General features: G+C 48.6%; 1 protein-coding gene across 1 annotated transcript in view; it reads left to right on the top strand.

Moving 5' to 3' along the window:
• Window positions 1-12160, top strand: part of LOC142428565 (unconventional myosin-XVIIIb-like) — a 181796-nt gene that overhangs the window by 99223 nt on the left and 70413 nt on the right. The window contains exons 20-21 of the mRNA XM_075533417.1: window positions 10144-10263; window positions 11040-11148. Coding sequence (XP_075389532.1) covers window positions 10144-10263; window positions 11040-11148 — 229 coding nt within the window. The remainder of the gene's footprint in view (window positions 1-10143; window positions 10264-11039; window positions 11149-12160) is intronic.

The raw sequence follows: 12160 nt of genomic DNA, 5'->3' as shown, positions 1-12160 counted from the left end.
CTCTACTCCCACAAAGAGTTAACAGGTTCAGAAACCCACAGGGCCAGTTCTTCCCTGTCCTATTGGGTCCCAAGAGCCCTCATTGACTGGATGGCAGGGAATTTGGAGTTGGGTTTTTATTTGTTTGTTTTTAATACATGCACACACACATATGCGGGGGGTGGGATTTAAATGGAATCAAAAATATAATGGAATTTTCCCAAAACTTTAAAAAATCTCTTATGTATATGGCTACACTACCTTTCCCTGCTCATGGATCAAGAGGCAGTTGTGCAAACACATGGTTTAAAGTCAGGAAAGGTGTGTCAGGGTTGTATCCTCTTATGATACATATTCAATCTGGATGCTGAACAAATCATCAGAGAAACTGAGTTATATGAAGAAGAATGAGGCATTAGGATTGGAAGGTGGATTAGTCTGGGTTGACTAGAGAAACAAAACCAGAGACACTCACCTATGTTTAATAGAGAACTTTATATCAAAGAGTAATTGTATTTTAAGAAAACATCCAGCCCAGTCCAGATCAAGTCTGTAAGTCCAATATTAGCCCATATGTCAGATACCAGTCTATAAATTCCTCTTTAGAATCATGCAGCCATGCAATAATGCTGAATACAGGCAGATCATAGGCAGTGGGTGGAAAGTCTGTGGATCCAGTGGCAGTGTAAGCATCTCAGCACTGGCGTGGGGCTCCATGCGGCTCCTCCAGCTCCAGGGCTCTCACTCCATCAGCATAGCTACATGTGTCTTGTCAGCAGGAAGATGAAGCAGAGAGTGAGGTGTGTATCTGGCCTCTAGTCAGCTGTTTATCTCTGTTGCACCTCCAAATGAGACCATCAAGCTGCAACCTGATTGACAGGCTAAACTCCACCCCTTCCCAAGTTGACAGGAGATTATGTAACTGCCACAGAAGGCGTCTTAACAATCTGAGATATGCAGATGATACAACCCTGCTTGGTGAAATTGAGGACGTGAGCCCTTGCTGATGAAGGTCAAGGGTTACAGCCTTCAGTATGGATTGCCACTCAATGTAAAGCAGACCAAAACTTTCACAACTGGACCAATAGGTAACTTCATGATAAGTGGAGAGAAAGTTGCAAGTGACAAGGATTTTGTCTTGCTTGAATCCACAATCAATGCTCATAGAATCAGCAGCCGGGAGATCAAAAGACACGCTGCATTAGGTAAATCTGCTGCACAAGACCTCTTCAGAGTATTGAAGAGCAGGGATGTTACTTCGAGGACTAAGGTGCGCCTGATTCAAGCCAGGGCATTTTCCATTGCCTCCTATACATGTGTACATGTATAAGTTGGACACTGAATCAAGGAGCCCGAAGAAGAATTGATGCATTTGAATCGTGGTGCTGGAGAAGAATATTGAAATTACCATGTGTAGCTAAAAGGACAAACTGACATGTTTGGGAAGAAATATGGCCAGAATGCCCTGAGAGGCAAGGATGACAAGACTTCCTCTTACTTTACGCGAACAGATTGTCAGGAGAGACCAGTCCTTGGAGAAGGACACCGTGCTAGGTAAAATGGAGGAGTGGCGAAGACTAAGACTGTAACAGCGGCTGCAACAGTGGGCTGAGGCATAGAGCCAATTGTGAGGATGGTGCAGGCCTGGGCAGTGTTTCATTCTGTTGTGCACAGGTCGTGTTTGAACTGGAAACTTTTCAGTGAGAAGCCCAACACTCAGGTCACGGTGCCAGCGGGGCTTTTCTGAAGAGCGCGACCCACGTGGGTCACCCTGAGTCTGAATTGACTTGAGATCAACCAGCATCCCCGTGGCTGCCAGGATGTATCATACCAGCCCAGTCCTGACCCACTGAGGGGCTCTGTAACCAGTGACGGAGGCCGAGGATATGTGCAGACTGGAAAGACTGTTTGGCTGGAGAGAAGCAGCAAAGTGCCCCCAGGGGGCAGAGGGCATTCCGGGCAGAGGGCATGGTGTAAGGGTGTCCCGGCACAGGCTGTCCTGGAAGTGGCAGTATGCCGGTGAGGCAAGGGACAGGTGGGAGGAAGACTGGAGTCTGTGTAGTGGTTACATGTTGGGCTGTGATCTGCTTGGCTGCTGGTTGGAAACCACCAGCAGCTCCTTGGGAGAAGGACTGGGTTTTCCACTTCCATAAACAGTTATAGTCTCAGAAATGCTCAAGGGATTGCTGAGTCAGCATTGACTCGACAGCAGTGAGTTTTGCGGCATGGGGTAGGGCTGGGGGTGAGGGCCGAGTCAGATGACAACAGACCATGCGAACCTCATGAGAGGGTTGGGCTCCATTCTGGTGGTAAGGGTGGATGCAGGGTGTGGCTGGCTATTTGCTCTTTGGGGTGAAGCATTCTACGGGACTTCAATCCGTGTGTATGTGAAGCATCCATGGAGAAATTAAGCTCTGGTGATGTACTGGTTACAACTTGGGCTGCTCACTGCAAGGTCAGCAGTTCGAAACCACCAGCTGCTCCTTGGGAGAAAGGCGAGGCTTGCTGTCCCTGAAAAGAGTTACAGTCCTATCAGGGCTCCGTGAGTCAGAATTGACTTGATGGCAGTGATTTTTTTTTGAGATCGTGTGGGGTAGATCTGCTGCAAAAGGATTATTTGAAATGTGAAAAAGTAAAGGTGTCACTTTATAGACTCAAGTACACCTGCCTCCAAGTCCTAGTCCCCTCAGTCACCTCATAAGCATGTGGAAGTTGGTATGTAAGCAAGATGGAAGACGAGTTGATGCATTTGTATTTTGGCTTTATTTTGCTTTATATTGTAACTTGGATGGCAGTGTACAGAGCCAATCATCAGTTTTAAATCCAGCAATTTGTACACCATTCACACCATCTCATTGGTTGGGATTCCCTCAGCGCAACATCACTCCCTTCAGTCCTTCCCGGGATTCCCACCTGTTTGTGATGCTGGTGAAGAAAATCGAGTATGGTGTGGACTTCCAGAAGAATCCACAAATCAACCTTTGAAGAAACTGTAGTCAGAATGCTCCGTAGGAAGGAGGACAGGCGATGGCACTTCATTTCACTGTCTTTCTACGGGTGGATGGTCCATGAAGAGTGGAGAGGAAGGACATCCACAGGGAAGTGCATAAGACACCATGGCAGCAGCGTGGGCTCAGACAGACCATGGTCATGAAGAGAGCATGAGACGGCACAGCCTTTCATTCTGCTGTCCATGCAGCCTCTGTGTGAAACCACATGGTGTGGCTCTCCTATCCATAATCTTGGTACTCCCCTCAAATGAATGATTGTTCTTGTTGGGTACCTTTGAGTGGGTCTGACTCACTGACCCTATGGACAGCAGAAGGAAGCACTGCCCAGTCCTGTGCTGTACACACAACTGTTCTTGTGTCTGAGCCCAGGGTTGCAGCCACTGTGCCAGTCCATTTCGTCGAGGGCCTTCCTCTTTGGCAAGGGCCTCCCCCAGCTTTACCAAGTACTATGTCCTTCTCCAGGGACTGTTCTCTCCTGACGACACGTTTGAATGAGTATGAACATGCAAATAAGGTGTAGAAGACTGGAACTTGGGGCGTGGTCGGTTTGGCCATTCGCCTGAATGTGAGTGAGCCATTTCAGAGGCTGGAGCAGCAACCCAATCGCCATCCAGAACTAGGAGCCACCAGTGCAGGGTGCCTAGAAGATCCTTGCAGGAAGTGGTGACGCCAGCAGTGGCCACAGCCCCGAGACCATGAGACAGAGCAGAGAGTTGATGGACGGATACAGAGGCCAAGGGACCACGTGGCTGAAGGTCAAGGACCAGAAAGTCGTGTCTGCCAGCGTGGCTGAGGGAGGTGTTACAGACGAAAGACCAGTGTCCTTACCATTTTGTAACTTGTTGGCTTCCCCAATAAGTCCCCATAATTGGGAGTTCTGTGTGGCCATTGCAGTGAGTTGGGGTTGCTATGGGTTGGAACTGACTCCATGGCACCTAACAACAATGATAACAGGACCGAGTGGAACCTTCCTTGTGGGTTTCTGAGACTTTACATCTTTAGGGGAGCAGAAAACTTCATCTTTCTCCCAAGGAACAGCTGGTGTGTTCGAACTGCTGATCTTGCAGTTAGCAACCCAATAAGTAACCACGAGGCCATGTGGGCCCATGGTCACTGTCTGTTGCTACTATTTGAGTGATTTCTGTACCTAGCTACCTTCCATCCCTGGAGAGAAATGAATACAGACCTTGGTCTCTGAACTGTGCCATTGTGTATCTCTCTGGAAACCCTGGAAGCTTGCCACTAAGCTAGGGATTTGTTCTGGGTTTTCCCTGCTGACTGAGACAGCTCTGGGGCATGTGCCTTGAGACTGAGCTGCCCGAGGCTTAATATACTTGACAAACAGCATATGAGTCAGCTGGGGCTAGTGAGGCTGGCCCCTCATTGGCTGATTCACATCTTCTTTGGAGTCTTACAGGTGGATGGGGACAGAAGGTGGCTTATCTCCCATGGGGGCTGTTCACGTGTGCTCTGTTTGATCATAGTAGAATCAGGATCTGATCAGGCCTTTGATCTGTCCCCCATTGGCTGTTTAACCTTGGACAAGAACTGTTATGTCTCCGAGTCATGGATAGTGGTCTGTTCCGGGTCCTTAGGATTCCCGCTCCACCTGCTCCTCAGATGGAGGAAGGGGGCTAAAGGAGAGACTGGTTATGAGCCAGGCTCCTGGACTCGACACTCTCTGCTACTTGTTCGGTGCCATTGAGTTGTCTCTGACTCCTAGCGAGCCCGTGTGCAACAGGACAGGCTGCTTCACCTGCGCCATCCTCTCCGTTACTGCTATGGTGGAGGCCATGGCTGCAGCCACCGTGGCCGTCCATCTCGTGGAAGCTTTCCTTTTTTAGCAGACCCTCAGCTTCACCAAGCCCGATGTCCTTCTCCAGGGGCTGGTTCCTCCTGATGACATGTCCAAAGTAGGCGAGACAAAGTAGGCCACCTAACCAGCTACCATACTGGGTAGCTCATTTCAGGTCTCAATGCCTCTGTTGCTAGTCAGTTCTGCTAGCAAAAAAAAAAAAGAGAATAACTGAAATACTTTGGAAGATATTGATAGTCTTAAAGGAGAAACCACCAGCTGCCCCATAGGAGAAAGATAGGGCTTTCTCCTCTCATAAAGAATTACAGTATTGGAAACTCACAGGGAAAGTCACCTGTCCTGTAGGGTCACGATGAGTTGTCATTGACTCGGTGGCAGTGAGTTTGAGAGAGAGTGAAAAAAATGATGGGTGCCAAGTTCTTGACATGCTTCGCCTCCAAATTTAGTAAGTGTGAGCTCTGGTCTATGCAAAGCCTAGAAAAAAGAGGCCTTTTTTGTGTGGCAGGCGGAAAAGCCCAAGAGAGGGTGAGAGTGGGAGGTGGTTGTTTTCTGCTCTCTGCAGGCAGGTGAGTTGGGTCTTAGATCTGGCAATCCTTGAATATAAGAGTCAAGGGCAGAGTTGAGTAAAGACACATGGGTACTACTGTGATTACTTTTCCTCCCAATTCCATAGAGCGGTCGTCAAGGGCAGGGTCTGGTACACCTTAAGCGCTCCAATAATGCCCACTGGATTCAGGAAAGCAAGTGTCGGTGACAGTCCAATCTTGGTTCCCTACAAGCAGCCATCCCAGGGATGGCAATTGGTCTCTACTCCTATGGAATGACAGGAAAGTCAAGAAGAGGAGGAAGATCTGGAATGTGTAGCCAATTGCCTCCCTAAACAACTCCTACTATGAGACCAGAAGAACTAGGTGGTTCCTGGCTACTGTCACTAAACATAGTGATCCAAGACTCTATCCAAAGGAGAGGCCAAATGCAATGCAGAATTTTAAATTCTGATAGAATCCTGATCTTCTGGAGTCGTGGAGGCTGCATGAGGCCCCGAAACAATTACTGTAGATACTCGTGTATAAGGAGAGTTTTTCAGCACACATTTTATGCAGGTTTGTGGTAAAATTAGGTGCCTCGACTGATACTCAGGTTGGCTTATACTCGAGTATATACAGTACTTTGAGATGATCTTTAAACCTGAACTCCACCCCCCACCAAATATCCATTCCCTGAATGAAGTTCTTCTGAAAACCAAACAGTAGCATAACTTCACTAGTCAATGACACATGTCCAGCTTAACTTGTACAAAAATGTCTGCCTTGAACATGAACATGTTGCTCTTCGAGGGCCATCGCTATGGGATGGAATGGACAATAGAAACCAGAAAGATGAAGACTGGAAGCTTTGGAGGCTGGGGGTTATGTCAGCGGGGGAGGAAGGCCTTCGAGAAGGAGGATCAGTGCCATTGAGCTGTGCAACCAGAGGCTGTTGGCTTGGTGCCTCTTCCATTGGGGAGATTCCCAACAATAAAAAGAGCCCCTGCTCACCTTTCCCAAAGGCTGCCAGAGCTCAGGGTATGTTCTGCTGGAGTCTGAGTGGCTTCACTTCTCCCCACTTTGCTTTCTCGGGGAGCCTTGGAGACGACAGTGCGTGGTTGCCCAGTGGAGCATCTGTGGAGGTTTCCCACGGCATTTGAGGGTGATTGATCCTTGAGTAATCTGCAATGACCCTTCTGGGTTTGCAAACCCAGCCCTCTTCTCAATGAATTGCCTTTCATGTTGCTTCTCCTAACAGCCAGGGGTGTGGACCCCCCCTCCTTACCGAAGCACAAAGCCCCCGCCCCGCTGCCCTGTGGAAGGCAGAGGGATTTGTAGGTCTGGGAAAAGGCCAGAAGCTGTTTTTTCTCCATAGTCTTTCATCACTTCCCAGTTTGAAAGGACTCAAAGGGCCCCTTGCACTTGAGAGTTGGGTTCTATGAAACTCAAAGTGAATGCGTTACATTGATCGTGGAATCACTTTGCTTGGGCGAACTAGCACAGCTTAATTGCTAGACTCATTGGCTAAGTGGAGAGAGCACAGCTCTGGAGTTTAGCATCCATGCTGGTGGCAGGGCAGGGTGTGAGGTGGGGGCATGCCTGATGTGCCAGCCTGCACCTGTTGGCCTCACTCTTTCAGCTACAATACCTGTGCGTGCCTGTTCTGTTGTAGGGAAGGTCGCTATGAGTCGTAATGGACTCAATGGCACCTAACAACCCTTTGTGCAGATTATAAGCTAGAGTGTAAAAGTTTTAGTTGCCTTAGTACTTGTTTAGGTGCTGAGTAGCTGGTTTTTTTTTTCTGAAAAGGGAGCAGTCGGCCAATTGAATTGAGAACCTGTGCACACAAGATGAAGTCACACAGTGGCTGCAACAAATGTGTTCGAACATAAGAACTGTGTTTCTCCATTCATCTGTTAAGGGGCACTTCAGTTACTTGTACCTTTTTGGCTACTGCTTTAGTGTCACTCAGGAACCCTCACGGCATAGTGAAGTGTGTGTTGGGCCGCTAATTACAAGATCAACAATTCAAAACCAAAAGTTGTGCTGCAGGAGATAGATGAAGCTTTCTACTCCCAGCAGCAATTACAGTGTCAAACCCACAGAGGTAGTTCTACCCCGTCCTAGAAGGCCGCTAGGATTTGGTTTCTTCTCTATGTCAGTAAGGATGCATTGAACTTCTGCAAGGGTTATGGAGAAGTTTGGAAGTAGGCAGTAGGGGTGATTCACACAGTCATACAAAGTTACATGTTAGACTGCTCATCACAAGGTCTGATGTTCGAAACCACTGGCAGCTCCGTAGGAGAAACATGAGGCTTTCTGTTCCTATAAAGATTGACTGCTTTGGAAACCCACAGGAAGCGTTTCTACTCTGTGCTCTAGGGTCTCTATCAGTCAGCATGGACTCAATGGCAGTGAGTTTGTTTGTTTTTAATAAGGAGAAATGAAATCCTGTCTACCTGAATGAACCATGTTATTTACATTTTAATCAAGCCATTGTAATGCAAGGATTTCCCCCAGGCCACAGGGGAAATATCAGTATAAGGAGTAGCGTAAAAGAAGCCTACCTCAGAGATGCCTGGACAGCATGGGAAAATGCATCCACGAACAGATGGCCATGTTTTGGATCTATCAGATTGGGGTTCAAATCCCGGATCCACCACTCACTTACCATGTGACTTCAGAATATTCCCATGCAGCTTCCCATGTCCCCTTTTGCTTTTTCTCATTTGAAATCTGTGTTTTGGTCCAAGCAGGCCCTGGTGTAACCAGTCCTGTGGGGAAAGGATCAACTCAAGTCAACACATTGTCACCGAGTCAACATCCACTCATAGTGATGCTATAGTTCAGGGCAGAATTGCCCTTGCGGGTTTCTGACACTTTGCAACTCTTTATGGGAGCAGAAAGCCTCATCTTTCTAAGAGTGGCTGGTGGTTTTGAACTGATGACCTTGCGGATTGTAGTTCAATGCATAACCACTACACCACAAGGGCTCCCAAGGGAAAGGACGGTGGACTTGAATTAGAATGTGTGGAGCCGCAGGCCTGAGGTATGGAGCTTCCCTCAGTTCCTACTAATTTAGAGAGAAAGTTGTTTATTTTTCCCCTTCCTGATGACAAAAACAACGCATATTTGTGGCAGAACTGTTTATTTTCCAATAGTACAGAAATGTCCCACTTGGAAATTGGAGTTCACCTTGTGTTCACCTCTTTAGGGGGAAGAAAAAACTTACTAATAGTTTTAAGAGAGCATTTCTTTTACGTACAAACACAAACAAAATTAGGATCAGGTTCAACGGTCTATTCTGCAATTTTGCTCTATGTATTACTCACCCCTGCCTCATCTTCCTCTCCTGGAGTGGCTGGTGTGTTTGAACTCCCAACCTCATGTTTAGCCCAGCACAAACCCACCAGAGCTTCTACTTAGTTGAAAGCTCTGCTGAAGCTTGTCCCGCAAGGGTAAGTTTCTGGTATTGAAGATACCAGAGCCATAGCTTCGAGCATCACAGTGACATGCAAGTCACCACAGGACCACAAGTTGACAGTAGAGCGAAAGGTCATTGCTCTTAGTGGAAAGTCAAGTTCGTCTTGTAGAGACCCTCTGGGCCGCAGACTCCTCACAGTCCGTGCGGCTGAGCCCGGTAGTCCAGCTGCTGTGTTCATCCACCTCCTTGCGGGCCTTCCTCCTTCTAGCCCGATGGCCTTCTCCAAGGACTGGTCCCGCCTAATGACGACTCCAAAGCATGTGAGATAAAGTCTTCTCATTCTCGTTTGTGTGGCTACATTCTGGCCGTACCTCTCCCCAAACTCAGAAATCTCACGTCCGTGGAGACTGTGACGCAGAGTGACCCTGTAGAACGGGAGAACTGGCCCTGTGAATTTCCAAGACCAAATCTTGACAGGGGAGGGGCAAGTGGTTTTGAACGGCTAACCTTGCGGTGAATAGCCCAACAGGTAACAGTATATGGCAGGGCTCCTTTTCTTCTCCCAGGCAGATTTAATCATTCTCTGCGGGATATTGAATGTTCTTGGTCAATGCTGTCAATCCAAATGCCTCCGTACCTCTCTGGTTCCTCTTACTCATTGTCCAGCTTCCCCACCCCTAGGAGCCATGGAAACTATCCTATCTTGAGTCAGGCACCCCTTAGCCCTCAAAGTGACACCTTGGCTGTCTAACAATTAGAAGAAGCAGTTTTGTGCAACTGAGTTGCCCAGTGCAATACAGAGCGAGACTTCTTGAGTCTTGCTTCAATGACTATGGATCCCGCTACAATGACATCCTTCTCCATCACTGATGTGATCCATTAGTGGGGATCTTTATTCTTGTACACTGAGGGGTAAGTCATGCTGAAGGGAAGTACTCTTTGATCTTCATCAATAAGTACTTCATGTCCTAACCCATTCCTACCTTCTGACCATTATCCTTGGGCCAATGCTGCCCTTTGAGTCTCCAACAGCTGACAATTTGAATGAGCGCGGACCTCCCTAGAATTACCGCTTCCACGATAGACCTTGTCTGGTTTTGCCTGTCAGTGGAGCCATGGGATCAGTTCTGTTGCAGACCCAAAGAGTAACTAGGGGCTAAGATTTTAAAGCAAGCTATTGCCAGGCCTTTCTTTCTCGGTACCACCATGTATGGATTCAGGCCACTGAAACCTTTAGACTAGTATATCTATCCAAACTGCTGGCGCCAACCAGTGGTTTCCATGACAACCCTTGGTGTTTTTACCAAGAGTGGTGTGGCGAAGTGTATGTAGGGGCACAAACTCTGCTGGCCACATGAGTGACGCATTCTCTACCAACCATTTCAGATTGCTGACCTGACCACAGAGCTGGCGGACGAGCGTTTCAAGGGGGACGTGGCCTGTCAGGCTCTGGAGGTGGAGCGGGCAGAGCGGCTGAGGACCTTCCGGGAAGTGCAGGAGCTGAAGGTGGGCCATCTGGGTGGCTGAGCAGGATGGCTGGGAGTAGTTGGGACTGTCCCCCTGGGCTCATTCATGTCTGGGGTTGGTAAGCCTAGGTGAGAGGCACAGGCTTTCTGAAGCCCATGGCCAAGGTCATGAGGACCACATGGGTCTCTGATGAGGGCACAGGCACGTCAGCGGGAGACGTTTCACCTTCTCTACTGGAGCCGCGGGTTTGATTCTGGCCAATGTGTCACATGGGCAGCGACCACCCATCTGTCCGTGGTGGTACTTAGCTGTGCCACAGAACAGACTTCAGCAGAGTTTCCAGACTAAGACAGACTAGAAAAACAGATGTGGTGAGCTAGGTCTCTCCCAGTCAGCCCATGTGGACAGCAGTGGTTGAGTTTGCAACCAGCTTCATGTGGAGTGTCCAGGACGAGGCTGGGTTTCTGACTACTCACGAGGTCGCCAGGAGCCAGACACAGGCTCCATAGAAGCCGGCAGCCACAAGTCTTGGTCTGGGAGGGGTCAAGGCTTAGAACCACGCAGTGACTGGCTAACTCCATCGACCTTCTATGCACACCTTGAAGGAGTCCCCATGGTTCAGTGGGTTAGACGGAGGGCGGCTAACTGCAAAGTCAGTGGTTCACACCACCAGTTGCCAGGGGGTAGAGCCATGAGGTAGCCTGCTCCTATAAAGAGGGACAGCCTCCAAAACTCTATGGAGCAGCTCTGCCCTGTTCTACTGGGTCGATGTGAGTTGAAATCCACCGAACAGCTGTGGGAGCCTTTTCTTCCAGAGCAAGTGGGAGCAAGTACAGAAGAATTTGGGGGCAGTGGAGAAGCAGCTGGAAGAAGCCCAGCAGAAGATTCAGTTGGATGACGTGGGGAAAAGCCATACTGGAGAAGGTGAGCAGACCAGGGTCTGGGTTTTTTGTTTGTTTGTTTCAGTCATTCATCGATCATTCAGCTTTAGATACACACTAAACACTGACTTTGGGTGTCTTGTGTTAGAGCCTGGTACCACAACCAAGAGCACAAGACCCATCCCTGGGTCACCTGGAGCTTCCATTCTGGTGGAAGGATGAGTTGACCAAAAGAAATCGTCAAAAAAAACATCCAACATTGTTCCCCAAAATGCATGATCAAAGAGACAGGTGCTATTTAATTATATTGCCAACAGTAATAAAGATAGTGATTCTGTGGGCAGGTCCTCCCTATCAATTTGCCACTGCAGCTCTCAGACCTCTCTCTCATCACAAAGCATGCAGTTGAGAAGGATGCCCAGTGCTTTTGCATCTATAGACATTGACACCGTTCCTTCAGTGCCTCCGGAGAAGTCGTGCTCCAGGAGCCTTCAGAGGAGCAGAGGAAAGTAGTGATGGAGAAGGACGGAGATGCATTTGGCTTTCTCTTCTCTCTTACCCTCTCAACTGGGCCACTCCCAGAGGAGGCATTTACAAGGAAGGTTGGTGAAGAGGCGTTTGAGGGCCTCTGATATGGGAGAGCCAATAAGGTGGGTGTACACAGGAGACCTAACAAGGCCAGTCCATGTCTTGAATAGGAACCTATTCACCTGGAACCAGTCATGTGAGTGATGAGGTGGCTTTCCCAGAAGAGGGTTCCACCAGTTCCCTTCAGCCTGTGGTCCACACCTCAAGGCTGATCCCCAATTGCTTCCCTGTGAGACTACAGGAATTAAATGAGAGGTGAGATGGGCTGAGCACAGGAGCCCGTTGGTCACCATGCTCTGCAGGCTCATTTCAGGAGGTCTACCTACACATATTTTGTTCTTCTTTATGACAATAACATGTATTCACAAGAGAACATTCCTATGGTTGAGGCCCATTGAAAGAAGAAATAAAACCCCTTTGATGGAAACCACGGCAATATCACCACCGCCTCCTCCATGCATTAGGTG

This window comes from Tenrec ecaudatus, chromosome 16, assembly GCF_050624435.1.
Source record: "Tenrec ecaudatus isolate mTenEca1 chromosome 16, mTenEca1.hap1, whole genome shotgun sequence".
Classification (NCBI taxonomy): Eukaryota; Metazoa; Chordata; class Mammalia; order Afrosoricida; family Tenrecidae; genus Tenrec; species Tenrec ecaudatus.
Note: the sequence above shows the minus strand (reverse complement) of the source record. Positions and strands in the feature narration are given on the sequence as shown.